We start from the raw sequence: 23,315 nt of genomic DNA on the forward strand, positions 1-23,315 counted from the left end.
AATGGGTATAGGAATCAAAAGCATATACCATACTCTTTTTAAAAAATTCTAGTCATATTAACTGTGCATCCACTCACCCTTGGCCCATTCCAAACTAGTCTTATTGCAGCCGAAGAAATCTTTCAATTTCTACAGAAGGATGTTTAAGTCTGCATCTAGATTTGTCTATTTCTTTTAATATAAGTTTTTGTTTTAAGTATGTTGAAACATTGAGGATTATTATGTCCTCTTGCATTGACCCCTGTACCATTAAAAAATAACTCCCCTTTTCCCCCTGTAAGATCTTCATATTTATTCCATAATAATGGAATCTCTGCTATCATCAGTTTATTCTCAAGTAAAAACTGGACCGCAATGCCATTACTTTGACTTAACGACCTTCTCTCAAACAAGACTAATAAGGAAAGGCAATAATGGTACTAATGATTCGTTCAGATGCCAGTATACATCTTTAACTTATCATAGTCTGCCTTCAAGTAAAAATATATCACTTTATGTATAGTATAAAAAAATTTTATAGCCCTGGCTGGATAGCTCAATTGATTTGGATTGTCTACACCAGTGATGGGCAACCTTTTGAGCTTGGTGTGTCAAACTTCGCCAAAAAACTGAGCATAACTCGGATAGTGTGTCACTTTGAGGAAAAAACTAACTCCAAGACTCTAGTCGCAAATGTTTCATCTTCAGGAGCAGCAAATGTTTCATCCTCGGCATGCGGCCACGTGTCATCAGAAATGGCTACGCATGTCAGTGCTGACACGCGTGTCATAGGTTCGCCATCACTGGTCTACACCATACAGTGTCATTGTTACTTGTAAGCTATGGAGAGTCAATAAAAATCCAACTATTTAAGTCTAGGTTTCTGAATTAGAAGTAAATGTAAGTAAATCAATAAATCTGTTTAGTCCAGCAATTTTCAACTGGTCTGTCGCAAGAATTATTTTTAAAATATATTTTTATTGATTTCAGGGAGGATGGGAGAGGGAAAGAGAGATAGAAACATGAGTAATGAGAGAGAATCATTGATAGGCTGCCTCCTGCATGCCCCCCACTGGGGATTGAGCCCACAACCCCAGGCATGTGCCCTTGACTGGAATCACATCCGGGACCCTTTATCCACTGAGCCAAACCGGCTAGTGCTGTCACGTGGATTTTTAAAACATGCAATATCTGACACGAAGTAGTCAACTGTTGTGCTGCAGCACACACGTTTTAAAAATTCTTGTGGCACACTTATTGAAAATCACTTATTTAGTCAAACAGATTTAAGTATAAATCTATATCTAAACTTTTGTTAAGTATAAGAAATATCTTCACTAAAAAGTAAGTTCCATGCCCGACTGGCATGGCTCAGTGGTTGAATGTCAACCTATGGACCAAGAGGCCTCCATTCGATTCCTGGTCAGGGTACAAGACCGCGTTGCAGGTTCCATCCTCAGGACTTGATTCCCAGTGTGGAGTGTGCAAGAGGCGGTCAATGATTCTCTCTCATCGTAGATGTTTTTATCAACCAATCTGCCTTGCTGGTTGTTTAATTTTAAAGTAATTTCCAAAAGACTGAATGCACAATTATTAGCCTAGAAAGGGTGGAAAGTGTTAGTGAGGTGTCTGGGGTGCTGGCAAGGGTAGTAACTCTTCCCTATCTCTTACTAGTTATTGTGACCTAGGTAACTCACTCACTCTTAGAGACTTACTCATTTATATAATGGAGATAATATCGAGACTGCCTATCTTACAGGCTATTGAGAGGATAAAATGAGCTATTATGTGTAAACTAGAGGCCCGGTGCACGAAATTCGTGCACTGGGGGAGGGTGTCCCTCAGCCCAGCCTGTACCCTCTCCAATATGGGACCCCTCGGGGGATGTCCAACTGCAGGTTTAGGCCCGATCCCTGTGGAATCGGGCCTAAACCTGCAGTTGGACATCCCTCTCACAATCCGGGACCGCTGCTCCTAACCACTCACCTGCCTGCCTGATTGTCCCCTAACTGCTCCCTTGCTGGCCTGATTGACACCTAACTGCTCCTCTGTGGGCCTGATTGCCCCCAAATACCCTCCCCTGCTGGCCTGATCACCCCAAAGGCTTTTATTAGTATAGATATGACCCTGCACAGAAAATTTTACTAACCCTGCTTTACAATAAGGGCTTGACGATTGAATCATTAGGACCAGACACCAAGATTTCCTTTCTTTGAATAGTGGAGGGAATACTTATCTTGTCTTTAAGTTGCCCGGAAATTAAAATGAGATAATGACTTAGAAAAGTATAAAAGCACCATATAAAGACAACTGTCTTTTTAATGAAGTGGTAAAATGAAAAACACTATTTTTATTCTCCCCTTCCTTCCTTTACAGCTTTTATTTAAACTTTGAAATTTATAAAAAATTCACTCCAATTTTCATTTCTTTACATTCAATATTATTTTGTATTGGTTTCAGGTTTTATATTAGTTACAGAATAGTGGTTAGACAATCATATACTTTACAAAGTGTTCCCCTATATTTCTAGTACCCACCTGGCATCATACCATCATTACAACACTATTGACTATATTCCCTATTAAGTGACAATGGGTTTACAGTTTCCTTTCAGCCTTTCTTTTGTGTTGCTCGTCCTTCCTTTTCTTTCTCACTTCTTCCCTCATTTTCTTTATATAGTATCTCAATTGGCCATCAAAGCTCAGTGAAGGCACTGGGACACGCTTCATCCATTTTACAGACCAGGAAACTGAGGCCAATTCCAGTTGGCTGTGGAACTTGACTCAGCACACAGGAAGCCCTCAGAGCCATGCTCTTTGCGCTTCCTAAGGGGCAGCCGCCCGGCAAACAGAACAAACCTTCCAGTCAGGCTTCCAAGCCTCTTTCTCGAGCACCTCTTCATTGTGGATGCTCCACATTCTTTCCTCGCCCCGTCCCCTGCCCCCCATTCTTTACTGCCCCCGCTTCTCCGGAGCAGCTGGGAGGCTTCACACTCACTGCCTAGGCATGCTCTGCCATGGGGCAGGGCACCGCGGGCTTGCTTTTGGGTCAAGGCAGGAGCAGTAGTCACTGCCTCTGAAGTGTGAAGGCCGCCTGAGCGAGGCCTGTTAGCACTGGGAGCTTCTCTGAATCACGTCAGTCAGTCCAGTACCCTGCAGTGCAGCACCCCTCCACTGAGGTGGCATCACCCCTCAACCCCCGCCTCAGGGGTGAGGGTCCTTGCCCCTCTGCCTGGGAGTCCTTCCATGCCCCTTGATCCCTGGCTGGGCCCACCCGCGTCTTAGGGCCACTGCAGAACCTCTGTCTCTCTGCAGATGAGGCAGATCCCTGCCCTCGGTCTCCGCAAAGCTATGAATCTGTGGCCAGAGGCCAGGTCTGGGTCTCAGCAACCCCATGCCTGCAATGTTCCCAGGGACCCCTGGGAGCGGCTCCAGCCTTGCCTCTGCCTCCCCGGGGTGGCGATGTTTCCAGGGACCCCTGGGAGCAGCTAGGTGGGTCCTGCCTCGCCTCCCTGGGGCAGCGATGTTCCCAGGGACCCCCGGGAGCGGCTAGGCAGGTCAGGCCTTGCCTCCACCTCCCCAGGGCGGCGATGTTCCCAGGGACCCCCGGGGAGCGGCTAGGCAGGCCACTTCCCCGCCTGGGGCCTGCAATGAACCCGGATCCCTCCTGTGCTGTCTGGCGCTGCCCACCCCATCGCCTCTCCGGCCGATGGACTGGTACCTTGTGGGCGGTGTCTGGTGCTGCCCGCAGGGCCTCCTCCACCCCGATTGACCCGTACCCCCGGAAGCAGGCCATGGTGCTGCCCGCCCTGCCTTCATATGCAAATTAACCGCCATCTTTGGTGGGTTAATTTGCATACTCACTCACTCTGATTGGCTGTGGGCATAGCGAAGGTACGGTCAATTTACCTATTTGTCTATTATTAGGTAGGATATTTCAAACAAGGTAAAGCACCATACTAATATATTTATTATCATTATGCTAAATGCCCTTTAGTTAACTATTTCCAGGATAGTGGTTAAAAAGGTAGTATTTGATAAAAATTTGCCCTTCTTGCTGCCTAAAATACCTTGTATTCACAGTGAACTCTTTATAAGCTGTTCTGAAGCCATCAGGATATGGGGCTATCAGTTTAATATCTTTAAGAACCTTGTTCTTAGAAATGTTGCTGCAAATGTCCTTAAAAGCCCTCTTTCTAATATAAAAGAGGCTTACAGGTTAAAACTGGGCATGCGATCATTCAAGAGATGAGGACTGGTAATAACACTGCCATCTTATCAGAAAAGGTTAAAAAGGGACCTCAAATTATAAGATGTTTGGAACACAACGTATTTTTTCAACCAAATAAAAAAAATGAAGTTTAATTTCCCAAAATTTTATTAAAAATGGACTGTCATCAGATATTTTATTGCAAAGATGAAATCTCACAAGAGCAGTAAAGTTTGCTGTACTAACAATCTTTAAGTAAATATAAATTCTTTTTGCAGTTCTTGAACTCGAGAGGTTTATGTCATTTTTTTTTGTTTTTTTGTGATGCATTTTTAAAATTTTATTTTATTGTTTAAAGTATTACGAATAGTAGTACATATATCTCTTTTTTTTCCCCCATTGACCTTCCCCCAGCCTCCCTATGTTATTATTTTTTTAAGGTGTTTCTTTTTTCCATGAGTCATGGACAAACATTTTCCCACAAGAATTTCTATTCACTGAAATAACTTGTTACTAAGGTAAGTGCGTGTGTGGTGATGAGGGAGAAGTAAGTAGTAGTACTCATATTAGTCTTTGAAAAATTAGAAAAACAATTCCCAGTCCATTTCTTAAAATCTTTATTATTTGGTACTCTTTTGATGTAAAAACTGCCATTTTATTTTCTAAATCTTCGGTCTTTACTTTGTACCTTAAAAGAATGAAAATAATTTTGTTAGTCAATCACAATAGTCCCATGACAGATATAAAACTAAAATTGAAAGGAAAAGTTTTGAATATGTTCTATAACATGCATTTGTTTATGGCTACCTTAACTGTATATTTTTTAGATCAAACTTCTCCTTAGGTAGCATTTTGGTTTTAAAAAATGCAGAGGCATGCCGAAACCGGTTTGGCTCAGTGGATAGAGCGTCGGCCTGCGGACTGAAGGGTCCCAGATTCGATTCCGGTCAAGGGCATGTACCTTGGTTGCGGGCACATCCCCAGTAGGGGATGTGCAAGAGGCAGCTGATCGATGTTTCTCTCTCATCGATGTTTCTAACTCTCTATCCCTCTCTCTTCCTCTCTGTAAAAAAATCAATAAAATATATTTAAAAAAAAAATGCAGAGGCAAGTATCTAGGAGCAGAATATGTCTATATGTCTATTTTCTTCCAATTGAAAATATTTTATAGTTAACAAAACTGAACATAACAAAAATATTCTAAATACAGCACCAATTCCATTAGCATTTACCTAGCAAGCTTGCACCTGGCATTTTTGCATACACACAGGAGTCAGTCTTTGAGGGCAATGGGGGTATAATAGCACTACTTAGTTTTTTGTTTAGTTCTATGAGAGCTAAACAGATGTGTGACCAGTGGTATAGGTACTCCATGACATTACTACGCGATTTCCACACGTCCATTCGGGAATGACCTGCACCAAGGGGAAAAAAATGTTAGTGTGAATAGTTTTGCACATTTTAAATTAAAATATAAGTTCCAATATTATGATGAAAGTTCATTAGATATGTTTGAAGTAAAAACCATAGCAGAATCTTGTTTAAACATCTAAGGATTTAAAAATTTTGGTGTAGTCATCTAATGAAATACTACACAGCATTTAACAACAATTAAAGAACTAGAGCTGTATATATCATTTGGATAAATCTCAAAACATTATTAAGCACAAAATGTAAGTTGTAGGATAATATGTTCTTTGGATACAATTTTTTAAAGTTTTTAAACCTGTAAAATAATATTATATTGTTTATGGATTCACAAGTATGTAGTAAAAGTAAGAAATCATGCATAATAAATACCATATTCATAATAGTATTATCTCTAGGGAGGAAGAAAATAGGATCAGGGAGGGGTAGAAAGTCTCAACTGTTCCTTTAATGTTTTTTGTTGTTAATCCTCACTGGAGAATATTTTTCCATTGATTTTTAGAGAGTGGGAGGAAGGGAGGGAGAGGAAGAGAGAGAGACAGATGGACAGACAGACATTAATGTGAGAGAACATTGATTGGTTGTGTCCCATACCCACCCCAACCGGGCTGTGATCGAACCTGCAACCCTTCTGTGCTCTCATTGACACTAATCATTGAAGCAACACTGGCCAGGGCCCTATAATGTTTTCTTTCTTTAAAAAGTCTGACTTGCCCTAACCGGTTTGGCTCAGTGGATAGAGCGTCAGCCTGTGGACTTAAGGGTTCGATTCCAGTCGGGGACATGTACTTTGGTTGTGGGCACATACCCAGTAGGGAGTGTGTGGAGGCAGCTGATCAATGTTTCTCTCTCATCAATGTTTCTAACTCTCTATCCCTCTCCCTTCCTCTCTGTAAAAAATCAATAAAATATATTTAAAGAAAAAAATAAAAAAGTCTGACTCAAACACGCATAACATTAAGGTTGGATATAGAATATGGGTCCATAATGACTACAGGTGTTAGTCTCAAACTTCTATGTTTGAAATATTTAATTTAAAATTATTTTTAAAATATAGAATCACTACATACCATTAAGATTCATTTGTTAAATTGCAAACCATTAAACTGCCATTTATAAAAGTTACTTTTTCCCAGAAGTCAATGGTCAGATAGAATGGTCTAATGGAAAGAGAATGTACTGTAGAGCTGAACAGATCTGGGTTCCAATTATTTTTAAAATATTTTTTCATTGATTTTAGAGAGAGGAATGGAGAGAGAGAAAAGGATAGAAACATCAATGATGACAGAGAATCATTGATCGGCTGCCTCCTATACAGCCCCAGGCATGTGCCCTGGGTTCATCGGTTGACATTCAACCACTGAGCCACATCAGCCAGGCATGGCTTCTCATCTTGACTTTACCCCAACTAGTCTTGTGCCCTGGAGCAGGTCACCTGATTGTTCTGAGCCTGTTTCTTCTTCCACAAAACAGGGATAATACCTCAGGATTGTTATGAAAATTAATGAGAAAAGATATGTGAAAATCTGTCACAGAATAGTTGCTAAAAAATATATTAATTACCTTCTTTCAGATGCCTCCCACCCTCAGGTCTATGCCTAACCCAATAATGTTTGCTGATTTGAGTTGAATAAACCATAAATCCTATCTAATAAAGAGGTAATAAGCAAATTGACCATCACTCCAACACACAAGATGGCCGCCCCCATGTGGTCAAAGATGGCTGCCCCCATGTGGACACAAGATGGCTGCCACAAGATGGCCAGCAGGGGAGGGCAGTTGTGGGCAATCAGGCCAGCAGGGGAGGGCAGTTGGGAGGGACCAGGCCTGAAAGGGAGGGCAGTTGGGGGGGACCAGGCCAGCAGAGGAGAGCAGTTAGGGGTGACTGGGCCAGCAGGGGAGGACAGTTAGGGGCAATTGTGCTGGCAGGGGAGGGCAGTTAGGGGCGACCAGGCTGGAAAGGGAGGGAAGTTAGGGGTGACCAGGCCTGCAGGGGAGGGCAGTTAGGGGCAATTGGGCCAGCAGGGGAGCAGTTAGGCATCGACCAGGCTGGCAGGGGAGTGGTTAGGGGGTGATCAGGCTGGCAGGCAGAAGAGGTTAGGGGCAATCAGGCAGGCAAGCAGGCGAGCATTTGGGAGCAAGCAGTCCTGGATTTTGAGAGGGATGTCCGACTGCCCGTTTAGGCCCGATCCCGGTGGGCAGTCGGACATCCCTTGAGGGGTCCCAGATTGGAGAGTGTGCAGGCTGGGCTGAGGGACACACACCCCCTCCCCCGTGCACGAATTTCATGTACCGGGCCTCTAGTAATACTTATAATTGAATAAGGGGTTTTAAATATCATCTGCTATCCATAGCTCTTTTTTTAAAAAAAATTGATTTTAGAGAGAGAGGGAGGGAGGGGGTCAGAGAGACAGAGAGAAAGAGAAACATGGATTGGTTGCCTCCCAACCAGGGATTGAACCCACAATCTGAGCATGTGCCCTAACTGGGAATCAAACTAGTGACCTTTTGGTGTATGGGACAATGCTCAACCAACCGAGCCATATTGGCCAGGGCTATCCATAGCTCTTTAACAATGACAATTGTACTTATGGATATCTATTAAATGAAACACAACATATTTTACTTCCCTATCTTCTATCAACATGAAGGCACATAAAATGTGAAAAACATTCACAAGTCTCAAAATTTTTTTAAACTGACTTTAAAACGCAGACACAATGTTTTAAGTTCTAGAATTCTCTTTTAACATGCACACAAACACACACAACACACACACACACACACACACACACACACAGAGGCACTGTCTTCTTCCAGTTATAAGTGTTCAATAAATGTTGAGTTGAAACAACATTCAATTATGGACTAATTAAATTAGGTTTTTCAAATACTAAGTCTTTTCAGATTATAACTCAGTAACATTAGTGACAATTATGAATGAAAACAAATGCTGGTCATGACAGCACATGAAATGTACCTGATTCTTCTCATGTTATGGGTAATACTAGACCAATCAACATACAAATGTACAATTTTGAAGTGCATTTGTTATCATTGATCCCTTTTTGTATTTATTAGTTCCTGAAACAAAGTAATGCTATAGGCTGCAAAGATTACTCTGATTATCTTAATATTATGAATTTAATTAAATAAAATAAAAGTTCATCCCAGAATACTTCTAAAATCAGTCCTGATTTTCTGACATATAACAGCTCTCCTGCTCCCCACAGCTTTTATTCCTCCCTCCTAAATCCCATCAAGAGCTCTGTTTCTTTGATGCCTGCCACAATGTTCTTATCTGACATCCAAATGAATAGACTCCTATCTGCGACCATTATTAAGCCCGTCAGCCATCTCCATGGTGATTCAAGGACACGAGAATAGGGAGCGAGGTCACTCCCTTTCACAAGCCCCTGTTGCTTATTTCCTGTCTTGTTACCAGGGACAGAAGCTCCAAACCTGTCTGGGCCATAGTTTCTATTCCCTGCCCTTTCCAATGAGAGATGGATGTATTAATAACGGGCTTTAATCTATTCCTCTAATGAAGCCCCATTGCTCTGTGGCAGTGATTTTCAACCTTCTTCACCTCATGGCACACATAAACCAATTACTAAAATTCTGTGGCACACACAAAAATATATTTTTTGCCAATCTGACACACAAAAAAGTATTCTTTTGATTTATTCACACCTGAAAGCTATTGTGTTGGCTGTTGTCATTTTTTCTTTTATTTGACAATCTAAGGAAAAAGAGGTCAGTGCTCCTGACTAAATAGTCAGGTATTGCACGTTTTAAAAATTCTTGTGGCACAACAGTGTGTGGTAGCACATAAACGGGTTGAAAATTGCTGCTCTGTGGGGTTCCCATTAACAGTGGTTGAGCACTGCTGCTCTCTTGTGGTGGATAGATGCCAGATCTTTGCAGTAGTTTGCACAGATTTTATTTACAATTCTTTCAAGCAGATATACTACTTTTTTTTTTTTTCCTTTTCTAACCATAAGAAATTGTGCTTTTTTTTTTTTTTTTTTTTTTTTTTGCTTTGCATTGGTAAGGGTTATAGAAGACATCAGAGCTAAAATAATTGCTGAGACAAACTTTGAATCTATTTATAAACCTACTAGAGGCCTGGTGCACGAAATTCGTACACGGGGGAGGGGGTGTCCCTCAGCCCAGCCTGCACCCTTTCCAATCTGAGACCCCTTGAGGGATGTCCGACCGCCCTCTCACAATCCAGAACTGCTGCCTCCCAACTGCCTTCCCCTGCAGGCCTGGTCCCCCCCAACTGCCCTCCCTGCAGGCCTGTTCCCCCCCAACTGCCCTCCCTGCAGGCCTGGTCCCCCCTGACTGCCCTCCCCTACAGGCCTGGGTCCCCCACTAACTTGCCTGGTCTCCCCCAACTGCACTTCTCTGCCAGCCTGGTCACCCCCAACTGCCCTCCTCTGCTGGCCTGGTCACCCCTAACTTCCTACAACTGCCCTCCCCTGCAGGCCATCTTGTGGTGGCCATCTTGTGTTCACATGGGGGCAGCCATCTTTGACCACATGGGGGTGGCCATCTTGTGCCTTGGTGTGATGGTCAATTTGCATATTACTCTTTTATTAGATAGGATTGATTTCAAAACAGATTCAAGTTTAATCAAACTTTTAATTACATAGGAAATGCATTTTGCTTAAAACATTAGAATAATATGGGGTATTTCTAATTAAATTTCCACTTATGGATCTCTGCTTTAATACTGGATTAAGTTAAGTCTTCTACTTTTTTCCTTGAGTTATCAAAGTTTGGGTGTAAGTTTATTCCAGGCTGAACACTGAGTTCTTGCATTAATTTCATTCCTATTGTAAGCACAACTTCTGTACAATATCACATTGTATTGGCTTTTTTAAATGATGTGGCCATAAACCAAATTATGTATAAATTGAAATCAATGCAATTTATCTTTATAAAAATTCATACTTTAACACAGTGGCTTTTGATAATTCTTAGATCATATCCCTCTATCAGTAACAAATGTTGAACATGATCCAAATATATGTATATTTATGTATAAATTATTTATTTTAAAACAGTAAAAAATAGAAATCCGACATTGATGGGATAAATTTATTACAAATAAAAGTCCTGCACTATTTTCTTACACTTCAAGTGGTATAGGTATCAGTTGTTTGTGCCTTTTGTTTGCCCCTTTTTGTTGGAGCTTAGTGGGGAAAGCCTATAGGTGTCTCAGTATTCAGTAGACACACTCATACTCTCCCTGTTTTCACTCTGGTACTCTCCCTTCTCAACTGTGTCTGATGTCCCCTAGGTCAGAGACTTTCTATGTTACCTTTTCTGAGGAAAATATTTCTAGGGTTCGGGTGAGGAGTTGCCCCTAGTGTGTAGGAGATGTAAAGAAGATGACACACAGATACCAAAACACTGAAACAGAAGGAAAGAGGAGAAACCACAGGGAGAAGAAAACTTTAAAAAATAATTATCATTAATACCTTCAGAGAGATAAGACATTGCATTTAAGAAATAGAACAGATGTTGTAAAAGCGAGTATTTAAAGAACAACAACAACAAAGCTTTTAGACATTAAAGTATGCAGAAACAAAAATTCAATAGGATTAGAAGATTGAGAGAATGTCTCAGAAAGTGGAAAAAAAAAAAGACAAAAAGATGCAAAATAGGAGAAAAAAATACAAGGATTTGGGAGACTAAATTTAGGTGATCCAATGTCTAAACAATAGGAATTCCAAAGACAGAATACAGAAAAGAGGGCAGGGCCACCACCAACCTCTAGGTCACCTTTGTGTAAATGAGAAAAAGACACCCACTATGGATGAATGCACTCTGTGAGCACATAGCTTGATGAGCAGAAAAAGGTGTGTGAAGAAAGAGATGCCCCTCATACAAGCAGATGTGGCCTTATGCTAAAGCACACAGTTTAATGAATGGACTCCTGGTTCGATTTCAGCCCTCTCCCATCTCCTCAGTAGAACACCTTTGTGCAGTGTACAAATTCCACAGTCATAAGTAGCAACCTTGATGCCATGGAGGAAATTATCAAGGACTTAAGGACCTGAGTTTCACAATTGAAAAGGCCCAGTGAATGCTCATATCAATGAATGAAAACTGACCCATATAAAAGCATATCATTATGCCAAAACCGGTTTGGCTCAGTGGATAGAGCGTCGGTCTGCGGACTGAAGGGTCCCGGGTCCAGTTCCGGTCAAGGGCATGTACATTGGTTGCGGGCACATTCCCAGTAGGGGGTGTGCAGGAGGCAGCTGGTCGATGTTTCTCTCTCATCGATGTTTCTAGCTCTCTGTCCCTCTCCTTTCCTCTCTGTAAAAAATCAATAAAATATATTTTAAAAAAAGCATATCATTATGAAATTTCACAGTCTTTGAGATAAAAGTGATTCTACAGCTTTGGGGGCAGGGGTGGGTGGCACAGAAAAAGGTCACATGCACAGAATCAAATCAGAAAGGATACAGACTTCTCAATCTTGGAAGATTCCAAGTTTCTTGTGACCTTGGAGCCATTTTCTTAAGAACATAGAGTTTGCATTTGACCCAGCATTCCATTCCTCACTACATACCCATAAGAACTAAAAATATATGCTCACACAAAAACTTGTAAACTGATGTTCACAGTAGCAGTATGTACATAGCCAAAAGGTAGAAGCAACCCATATGTCTATTGACTGATAAATAGATATATAAAATGTGGTATATTCATATAATAGAATATTATTTGGCTGTAGAAGAGGAATTAAGTACTGATACATGCTAGAACATAGATGAAACTTGAAGCATTATGCTAAGTGAAATAAGCCAGATACAAAAAGCCACATGTTGTATGATTACATTTATATGAAATGTCCAGAATAGGCAAAACTGGACAGAAAGTAGATTGGTGGTTGCCAGGGATGGGGATGGGCATGGGAGAGTGACTGCTAATGGGTACTGGGTTTCTTTTAGAGTGATAAAAATGTTCTAAAATTAGATAGTGGCGATGGTTGTACAACCTGATGGATATACTAAAACACACACACACACACACACACACACACACACACACACACACACACACTGAATGGTACACTTTAAAATGGTGAAATTTGTGGTAATTGAATTATATCTCAGTTTCTGGAGAAAAAAAAAGACAATGGGGCAGTGTCTTCTAAATTATTATTACATGGCAAACTTTCAGACATGAAAGGTCTCAAAAAATTTACCAATCATGTGCTCTTACTCAGAAAACTACTGAAAAAATGCTGTCTCAAAACACAGGAGTAGGTCAAGAAAGAATGAACCAATAGAATGGCAAAGTAAATTCCTATGGGATCAGAAAAGTAAATATCAGGAAGGCAGCTGAGTAGCAGATCAGGGTTGCAGGAAGACTCCAGATAGAAAGAAAATTAAAATCTCTAGAAGGAATGACTCAAAAAAAAAATAGAACTAAGAATATTACCTGATAAAAGTAACATTTCGGGCCCTAAGAATATTACCTGATAAAAGTAACCGGTTTGGCTCAGTGGATAGAGCGTCAGCCTGTGGACTCAAGGGTCCCAGGTTCAATTCCGGTCAAGGGCATGTACCTTGGTTGTGGGCATATCCCCAGTAGGGAGTGTGCAGGAGGCAGCTGATCAATGTTTCTCTCATCGATGTTTCTAACTCTCTATCCCTCTCCTTTCCTCTCTGTAAAAAATCAATAAAATATATTAAAAAAATAAAATCAAAAGTAACCTTTTGGGAAATTATATAAAGAGATAAATGGAAGGGGTAGGAGTTACCAAGAAGTACAAAGAAAATTAAGCAATTTAAAAAATAAAATGCAATTATTTACTTCATGAAAAATTAAAGGTGAAAAAGGAGCAATCACAATATGCTACAGTGCTCAGGTGTGGATAATATCTGCATAGGCAAAATCATGTAAACATTGCATTTTGACTTAATCCCCATTTGTAATATAACTATATCAGGAGGATAGGGTAAGAGAATGGTGGTGTAACAACTAAACTTTCATCTATAAAGAGAAAACCAATTGACAAGGTTTAAAATGGATAAATTAGAAATATTGAAATGTGCTATTGCCAGAAGAAACAGTTAAATGGGCAAAAAAGAATTCCCCTCGTGAGGGTATCTGGAGTGAGTGAGAAGGGAGAAGAAAGATGGGCTACTGACTCCTTCTGTTAGAAGGTTTTTAGTTCTTTTAGACCTTTTAAAGTACTTTAATAAAAAATATAATTTTTATAGTCCTTTTGGGATAAAAGATTGTTTTAATATCACTAAAATAAAAAATTAAGAGTGTCAAAGGAACCTGAAAAATATACTTGCCTTAAATAGAAAAAGTTCTCATTAAACTGCTTTTTAACAGTCTTTATCAGATATCAAAGCAGCAATGATATTACTTAGACAAAACCAATTTTAGTTATTTCTCTTAATTCAGTAACTACTGTTGGAAAACTTCAAATTTTAAAATCAAAAGGCATGATAAAGAACAGAAAGAAAATTGCTGATTTCAGTTTTTTTCTTTCTTTTTATTCCCAGATGACTTGGACTGACAGTGGAAGGGGTCTACTTGCACGGGAAATGGGTCAAGCATCCAGGCCCCCCAATAATCTCCTGAACAGTATGTGAGTGAAAACTTGTCTAATATCTTAATTAAAAAGGCCCTGAAGAGGTTCTTGCCAGGACAAAGGGAATCTGCTCTAACACTGAACAGATGTTTCCTTCTCTAGAGCCTGAAATCCATGAGCAGCTCATAAATGGCACATTCTAGGCTTCCTATTAAACCTGGGTCTAACTGTGATAGCAGCTCTTTTCCTACAAGTAGGAGCCAGCAAGCCCTGGAAGGGACTACCACCCAAGAATACTAGGTCCAAGTGGTGATAATCATCTTCATAGATAATCACACTGAGTCTGGCTTCTTTGGCAGAGGAGGAGCCCTGGAACTTGCAGAAAAAGTAGAGGGCCTAGGAAACTGCTGCTGAGATCAGTGTCTGTGGACATAGAGAACCTCAGGTTTTCTTTTCTTTCGTTCTTTTTTCTTTTCTTTCTTTTTTATTTTTTATTTTTTTTTTTATTTAGCTGCGGGAAGGAAGTGTGGCCACTTGGCAGAATTACAGGTTCTAGACAGCAGAGTGATTCTGGCTTTACTAGGAGACAGCTCTTCTTCCCTCTAGGTCTGAGAACATTTACTGGTAGACAACATCTGGCCAAACTCGCTGGGAGGGAAACATGGGCAGGTATGGGACACCCTACAGAAAGACTAGGCCAGGCTGGCCACAGAGGTTGAAAGTGGAGTGGGGAGAATAGATTCTTGAGAAGATAGTTGGGTCATGGGTCTTTAGGTAGGAGAGGCCAACTACGGGGAGTACTTTAGGCAGAGGGTAGCAGGCTATTGATATGCTACTGCATGTATAGCTGTCGAAGTGGCCACTGGAGTCACTGAGTCCCCCACAGGGAAGTATGTCAGTAACATTCACATACAATGGTACAGACTTGAGAGGACAAGCATACTGAACAAAGCTGCTCCTTCATAGATGGCTGCCTCATCTAAAGATGACACAGCTGCCTGGAATTCCACCAGAAAACAAAATACCCCTTTCTAGCAATGCAAACCCAAATCACAAGGAGATATCACATCATACCTGTTAGAATGATTATGATAAAAAAGACAAATAAGTGTTGACAAGGATGTGAAGGAGAGCCCTTGTGCACTATTGGTGGGAATGTAAATTGATATAGACACTTTGGAAGACAGTATGGAGTTTCCTCAAAACATTAGAAGTAGAATTCACATATGGTTAAGCAATTCCACTTTCTGGTATACAATTGAAGGAAATGAAATCACTATCTTGAGATATCTGCATTCCTTTGTTCATTGCAGCATTACTATAGTGAAGACGTATAAACAATCTTAAGTGTTCATTAACAGATGAATAAAGAAAATGCAGCATATGTAATGGAATATTATTCAACTATAAAAAGAGAAAGCCCTGCCATTTGCTACAACATGGCAAATGCCCTTGAGGGCATTATGCTAAGTAAAATAAGTCAGAGAGAGACATACTATATAATCTCACTTATATGTGGAATCTAAAAAAAACTAAAATCATAGAAACAGAACATATTGTTAGTCAGCAGAGGTGAGGGTTGAGGGTGTGGGAGAAATAGAAAAAGGTGGTCAAAGGTACAAACTTGCAGTTACAACATAAATTCTGAGTGTGTAATGTGTAACCTTTTTGACTACAGTTAACAATACTGCATTGTGTATGAAAGTTGCTAAAACAACAGTAGATCTGAAAAGTTCTCATTATAAGAAAAAATGATAACTATGTATGGTGATGGATGTTAACTAAACCATATTGTGGTGATCATTTTACAATATATACATACTAGAGGCCCGGTGCATGACATTCGTGCACTGGGCAGGGGGGATGGGAGGTTCCCTCAGCATGGCCTGTGCCCTTTTGCAGTCTGGGAGCCCTCGGACATCCTTAGTGCTCCCATGGAGGCGGGCCACTGCGCTCGCCAGCCATCAGCCTGGCTTGTGGCTGAGCGGTGCTCCCCCTGTGGGAGCACACTGACCACCAGGGGGCAGCTCCTGCATTGAGCGTCTGCCCTCTGGTGATCAGTGTACATCATAGCTACTGGTCCTTCAGCCATTGGGTCAATTTGCATATTACTCTTTTATTATATAGGATACAGTGAACAAATGTAGACCTAGTTTATGCACATATACATATATCAAATTACTTTAAGGTTGTATACCTTAAACTAATAGAATGTTATGTCATTATCTTAATAAAAATAAGAGTTGACAGCAGAAGCCCTAAGAAAGTGTGGGTACATCATCAGCCCTAATTCTATCTTCTTGGTAAAATCATTAGTTTGGAAGGCTTGGTGGGTTAGGAGCTATGCTAACAGTCCCTACCCATCCTGAGCAGATCTACAAATATTATTAGTAGCATTTCATGCTGGGTGGGGTTGTTAAGTAGGTGCCTTACTTAATGCTGCTAGAAGGTTCAAATAAAATGAGCAACAGAATCCAATGCCAGAAGACTCCTTTCTTTCTGGCACAAAGAGAAAGGGGCCCCAAAGAGTTCTGCTTCCTTTCCCCAAATGTGGAGCTTAGAATACAGTTGCATCTGAAGGAGAGAGGGTTGGTATCTGGGTGGCTGATGAACTGTCTTGATTGCTGCAAAGGCTATGATAATGCTGAAGGCTTGGTGGTGGTGGTAGGGTAGCCTAGGGAATATTGGTTTCTGGCTGAATCCAGCATTGTTAACTGCAGTTAGTATTCCTGCTACCTGAGGACACTGTTGGAAAAGAGATAGTGGTGGGGATCATTGGAGATCAAGGGTGCTCCGGAATTAGCTAACACAGGTCAAAGTGGCAGCAAGCAGAGCAAACAGAAATTAGCATGTTTTCTGAAACAAAGGGGTTATATAGGATAAGGAGGTAGTTCTGATATGCAAATTGGAGGTGGGCCTGAAGAGATTCCCTTGAAACATTTATACAATTCCACAGAAGATGCCTTTGTCTGGGAATAGGCTTATTAAGGGCTGAGAGCCAATTCCTGAATACACCTGCAAGGTAGAGAGCGGAGGCGCCTGTTCCTCATTTCCAGATCCCATTTCACAGAGGGACTGGATTTGACAGTGATGGGAGCCTGAGTCCTCACCCAAGAAGGGGAGCATCAGTCTGCGAGGACACAAGTGACCCTGGCATCAGGGTCTGGAACTAGGCCAATAGTCTGGCAATATGGATGGGGACCAAAGTGGTTAAGGGCTCAAGGAGAAAGTCAATTTGACAAACTGGTCACACATGGAGGGCAGGGGGTCCTGGGGCTCATGAATGGGAACTGAATCTACTCCAAAGGGAAGAGAACCAATGAGGCACTGACATAGAAAACATTTCTTCAGGATCAAGTCCCCAGTGAACAGTGAACAAATGTAGACCTAGGTTACACACGTATACAGTGAACAAGTATTCATTTTATTGTCGCTACCATTATTGTTTCCCTTGAATCACTTGTGAATCCAAAGGCTCTCCTGAATCAGCCCAGACCCATGAGGCCCTTCCTAATACGAATTCTAATATTTACTCACGTCACTCATAGTCCCCACTAATTCATGGTAACTTTTATTTGAATCTTGTGTTTTCTCTTATTTTCTAGCACTCCCAAACTTCTGGGAGTATCTCATTTTCCTGTGCCAGAAGACTCCTTTCTCAAACATGCGCCCCAGCTCACTGCTATGTACTCCCCTTGTGCTATTTGCGTCCACTGCCACAGACACCCTGAGGATTGTGGTTGTCTTCCTCTGAGTTGCCCTTTCATTCCTCTCGCCCTAGGAATCTCTCTGGTTCTGATACAGGTATCACAGAAGTGCAGAAACCCTTCTGACTAGATCTAGAGTTTCCACAGAAAGTAGGTGAGGGGGAGAGAATGGGGAGGGACAGGTTTACTGAACAATTTCTACAGAGTCATTTTCCCAACTAATGTTAGTTTTTCGTGCATAACAAAAAGGAACAAACCTTAAATTTATTCCTTACTCTTCCATTCACATAAATGACCTGAGGTCTCCATTCGGGTAATGCGCACCCATGGAGGAATGTGTGCTTGCATATGTACAACATGGGGCAAAAGTAGGTTTACAGTTGTGAGTATATGAAGCACAGAGTTTATTCTTGTATTGTTATTGTAATTATTGTATTTTCCATATGAACAACTGTAGACCTACTTGTGCCTGCCTCTGAGTATTTACTCTCACATTCTCTGTGGCCAAAGAGCTCATTACCTTCTCCAGCCTGGGAGCCTCACTGCTCTAGATTCCTGCTGATTCTTCTCCAAAAAGGCTGCAATACAAGTGTATAGATTCATGATCTATTATTTTAATTGGTTCTTCATTGAAACTAAAGATAATAGCCTTTTGGCCAAATGTATTTGCTGCCTATCCTCACTGCAGCCCCTATTCACTTTTGTTTTTTAATGAATAATGCACACGTACTCAGTGAGTGGGATACAGATGTGCTTCTGAATTCTCACGTGGGTGGCAGAGGCAGTCACTTTGAGGAATGCATAGATTAGAGCCAGTGTCCCTCCTTTTAGAAGACTATATTCAGAACTATTTTTCCTAAAAATTGAATGTGTGAGCTACTTGCTTTATTCATATATCTCTTGCAACTGTGTTTTATTCTTGTTAGTATAATTTAGACCATAATTAAATAGAAATTTACCTTTGATATAGTCACCAATGAGCTTTAAATTAAGTTTCACGTCTTTAGCAGTTGGATCAAAGGCACAAATACTCTCAACTAAGTGTTTGTTAAAGTACTGTGAACAAAGAACAAAAGTTATGGTATCACCAGCAAGTGGAACTAGAGTACCCAATTCACCATTTTGTATAATTTCATTTATATAAATTTGAAAACAGGCAAAACCAATGTATAGTATTAGAAGTCAGGCTTCTGGTCACCCTAGCTGTATCTATGTGGGGAGGGGGAAGGGGGTCATGAAAAAGAGTACAAAGGAGGGCTTTTGAAATGCCCCTAATGACCTGTTTCTTAATCTAGGTGTTTACAAATGTTCATTGTGTAAAAATCCTTGCATTTGTACACTTATGATTTGTGCAATTATGATTTTCATGCCTAAACTTGTGTGGGCTATTTTTCAATAAAAATAATACTTTAAAAGAACTTACCAGTTTACATTTATCCCAAGTTTCTAAATCCTGTGATGATTCCAACTCTGGATGAATGAACAAGATAACTGCTGTCAGGATGTCAGGTATTAGTTTTGCACTGGCTTCCAACTCCTGTAACTGGCTGGCTGGCAGAGATTTTGACATTATTGCAGTACGGTAATCATAGAGCAACAGTGATACAAAGTCCATGGAGGTAAGCTGCTGAAGGCTTTTCTGCAGCTCTTGCAGCATGATTCGGAAGAAGAGAACTCCTGCCTGCTGAACTTCTCCCGTATTTTCAATCTCTGGAATAACAGAATGATATCCCACATGGTTGTTCAGTACATACATTATATATTTCAGAGGATTCTCAGCGTAATATAAAAAAAAATTTTTTTTTTAGAAAAAAGATATCTTACGGTTTTAAACAATCTTAGTTTTTCTTTTTCTAGTCATGAAATCAAAAGGCAGAAATTAAACTATACCTGGTAAAACTCACAGCAAGAGGCTTTGAGGAAAGAAAACTCATGTTTTGACATTAGATCTTAGTTTGAATATCTACTCTCCCCCTTATTCTGTTCTCTCTGAACCTCCTCTTCCTTTTCTGTCAGAATGAGGTTGATTCCTACTTCTCTAGCAAGCTGTGGACATTAAATGAGTTGATATAATCAGGCCAGAATGGAATGGAATGAAAAATACAAAGTGATGCAAAGCAAGGGAACGAATCTAAGAATACTATACCCAACAAGGCTATCATTCAAAATTGAAGGTGAAATCAGGAGCTTCACGACAAAAAAGGGCTAAGGAGATTATTACCACCAAGCCAGCAATGCAAGAAATGCTAAAGGGACTTCTGTAAAAAGAAGAAATAGAAAGGGAAGAAGGAACACAGGCATAAAGAATAAAAATGGCGACAAATAAGTACCTATCAATAATAGCCTTAAATGTAAATGAATTAAATGCTCCAATCAAAAGACATAGGGCAGCTGAATGGATAAGAAAACATGACCCATATATTTGCCGTCTACAAGAGACCCACCTCAGAATAAAGGACTCACACAGACGGATAGTGAAGGGATGGAAAAAAGTTTTTCAGTCAAATGGAAATGAAAACAAAACAAAACAACAACCTGGGGTAACAATACTTATATCTGACAAAATAGACCTCAAAGTGAAGGCCATAATAAGAGATAAGGAGGGCCACTTCATAATACTAAAGGCAACAATTCAACAAGAGGATATAACTCTAGTAAACATATATGCACCCAATAAAGGAGTACCCAAATACATAAAAACACTTCTGGAAGATATCAAGGGAGAGACTGACACCAATACAATCATAGTAGGGGACTTTAATATCCCATTGACACCACTGGATAAATCCTCTAAACAAAAAATCAGCAAAGAAACAGCAATCCTAAATGACTCACTAGATTAGATGGAATTAATTGACATCTTCAGAACATTGTACTCCAAAGCTATGGAATATACATTATTCTCAAGTGCACACGGGTCATTTTCAAAGATAAACCTCATATTGGGACACAGGCAAAGTCTCTTCAAATTCAAGAAGATAGAAATCATATCAAGCATCTTCTCAGATCACAATGGCATAAAATTAGAAATCAACTACAAAAAAATAAAAAAAAAAAAACACTTGGAGGCTAAATAGCATGCTATTAAACAATGATTGGGTTACCATTACCAAAGAGATCAAAGAAGAAATTAAAAAGCATCCTGGTAACAAATGACAATAAAAACACAACAATCCAAAACCTATGGGACACAATGAAAGCAATCCTGAGAGGGAAGTTTATAGCTCTACAGGCCTACCTCAAAAAACAAGAAAAAACGGTAGTAAATCATCTAATGCTACAACTCAAAGAATTAGAAAGAGAGCAACAAGAAAAGCCCAGAGTGAGCAGAAGGAAGGAGATAATAAAGATTAGAGCAGAAATAAATGACATAGAGACAAAAAAAACACACAAAACACAATACAAAAGATCAGTGAAACCAAGAGCTGGTTCTTTGAAAGGATAAACAAGATTGATGAACCTCTAGCCAGGCTCACCAAGAAGCAAAGAGAGAGGACTCAAACAAAATCAGAAATGATAAGAGGCGAAATAACAACAGACCCCACAGAAATACAAAGGATTGTTAAAAAATATTATGAACAACTCTATTCCAACAAACTAGACAACCTGGAGGAAATGGACATATTCCTAGAAAAATACAACCTTCCAAAACTCAATCAGGAAGATTCTAAAAATCTCAATAGGCCAATAACTATGGAAGAAATTGAAGCAGTCATCCAAAAGCTTCCAGCAAACAAAAGCCCAGGCCCAGACGGCTTCACAGGAGAGTTATACCAAGCATTCAAGGAAGAACTAAAACCTATCCTCCTCAGACTATTCCAAAAAATTCAAGAGGAAGGAACACTTCTAAACTCATTCTATGAAGCTAACATCACCCTAATACCAAAACCAGATAAAGACAACACAATGAAAGAGAATTGCAGGCCAGTATCCCTCATGAACATAGATGCCAAAATCCTCAACAAAATTCTAGCAAATCAGACCCAGCATTACATCAGAAAGATCATACACCATGACCAAGCAGGATTTTTACCAGGGATGCAAGGATGGTACAACATAGGCAAATCAATAAACATGATACATCACATAAACAAATTGAGGGAGACAAATCACATAGTCATATCAAGTGATGCAGAAAAAGCATTTGACAAAACCCAACACCCTTTCTTGATAAAAACTCTCAGCAAGGTGGTAATAGAAGGATCATACCTCAACATCATAAAAGCCATATATGATAAACCCACAGCCAGCATCACACTCAATGAACAAAAACTAAAACCATTTTCCCCTAAGAACAGGAACAAGACAGGGATGCCCTCTCTCACCACTCCTGTTCGACATAGTACTGGAAGTACTAGCCATTGCTATCAGACAAGAAGAAGAAAAAAAAGGCATCCAAATTGGAAAAGAAGAAGTAAAACTGTCCTTATTCGCAGACGACATGATACTGTACACAGAAAACACTAAAGACTCCATAAAAAAGTTATTAGACTTACTAAATGAATTCAGCAAGGTAGCAGGATACAAAATTAATGCCAAGAAATCTATGGCATTTCTATACACCAATAGTGAACTTACAGAAAGAGAGACTAAAAAAGCAATCCCATTTACCATCGTACCAAAAAAATTAAGATACCTAGGAATAAACTTAACTAAAGAGGTAAAAGACCTATATGCAAAAAACTACAGGACACTGAAAAAAGAGATAGAGGAGGATATAAACAGATGGAAGAACATATCTTGTTCATGGATTGGTAAAATCAACATCATCAAAATGTCCATACTACCCAAAGCAATCTATAGATTCAATGCAATCCCCATTAAAATACCAATGGCATATTTCACAGACCTAGAACGAACTCTCCAAAAATTCATATGGAATAAAAAAAGGCCCTGAATAGCTGCAGCAATCCTGAGAAAGAAGAACAAAGTAGGTGGGATCTCAATACCAGATATCAAGCTGTATTACAAAGCCACTGTTCTCAAAACAGCCTGGTACTGGCACAAGAACAGACATATAGATCAATGGAATAGAATAGAGAACCCCAAAATCGACCCAAACCACTATGCTCAATTAATATTCTACAAAGGAGGCATGAACATACAATGGAATCAAGACAGTCTCTTCAATAAATGGTGTTGGGAAAATTGGACAGATACATGCCCAAAAAAATGAAACTAGACCACCAACTTACACCATACACAAAAATAAACTCAAAATGGATACAGGACTTAAACATAAGACAGGAAACCTTAAAAATACTAGAGGAATCCACAGGTAGCCGAAGGAACTTCTTCACTGATACTGCTCCTAGGGCAATGGAAAATAAAGAGAAAATAAACAAATGGGACTACATCAAAATAAAAAGCTTTTGCACAGCAAAAGAAACCATCAACAAAACATCAAGAAAGACCACTAC

General features: G+C 40.1%; 1 protein-coding gene across 1 annotated transcript in view; it reads right to left on the reverse strand.

The window, feature by feature from the left end:
* Positions 1–4,788: 4,788 nt before the first annotated feature.
* EFCAB5 (EF-hand calcium binding domain 5) overlaps positions 4,789–23,315 on the reverse strand; it is a 92,118-nt gene continuing 73,591 nt past the window's right edge. The window contains exons 20-23 of the mRNA XM_054709376.1: positions 19,319–19,605; positions 18,855–18,951; positions 5,421–5,603; positions 4,789–4,876 (exon numbers count right to left, since the gene is read on the reverse strand). Of these exons, the coding sequence (XP_054565351.1) occupies positions 4,866–4,876; positions 5,421–5,603; positions 18,855–18,951; positions 19,319–19,605 (578 nt within the window). The 3' untranslated portion in view covers positions 4,789–4,865. The remainder of the gene's footprint in view (positions 4,877–5,420; positions 5,604–18,854; positions 18,952–19,318; positions 19,606–23,315) is intronic.

This window comes from Eptesicus fuscus, chromosome 20 (genome assembly GCF_027574615.1).
Source record: "Eptesicus fuscus isolate TK198812 chromosome 20, DD_ASM_mEF_20220401, whole genome shotgun sequence".
In the NCBI taxonomy this organism is placed as follows: domain Eukaryota; kingdom Metazoa; phylum Chordata; class Mammalia; order Chiroptera; family Vespertilionidae; genus Eptesicus; species Eptesicus fuscus.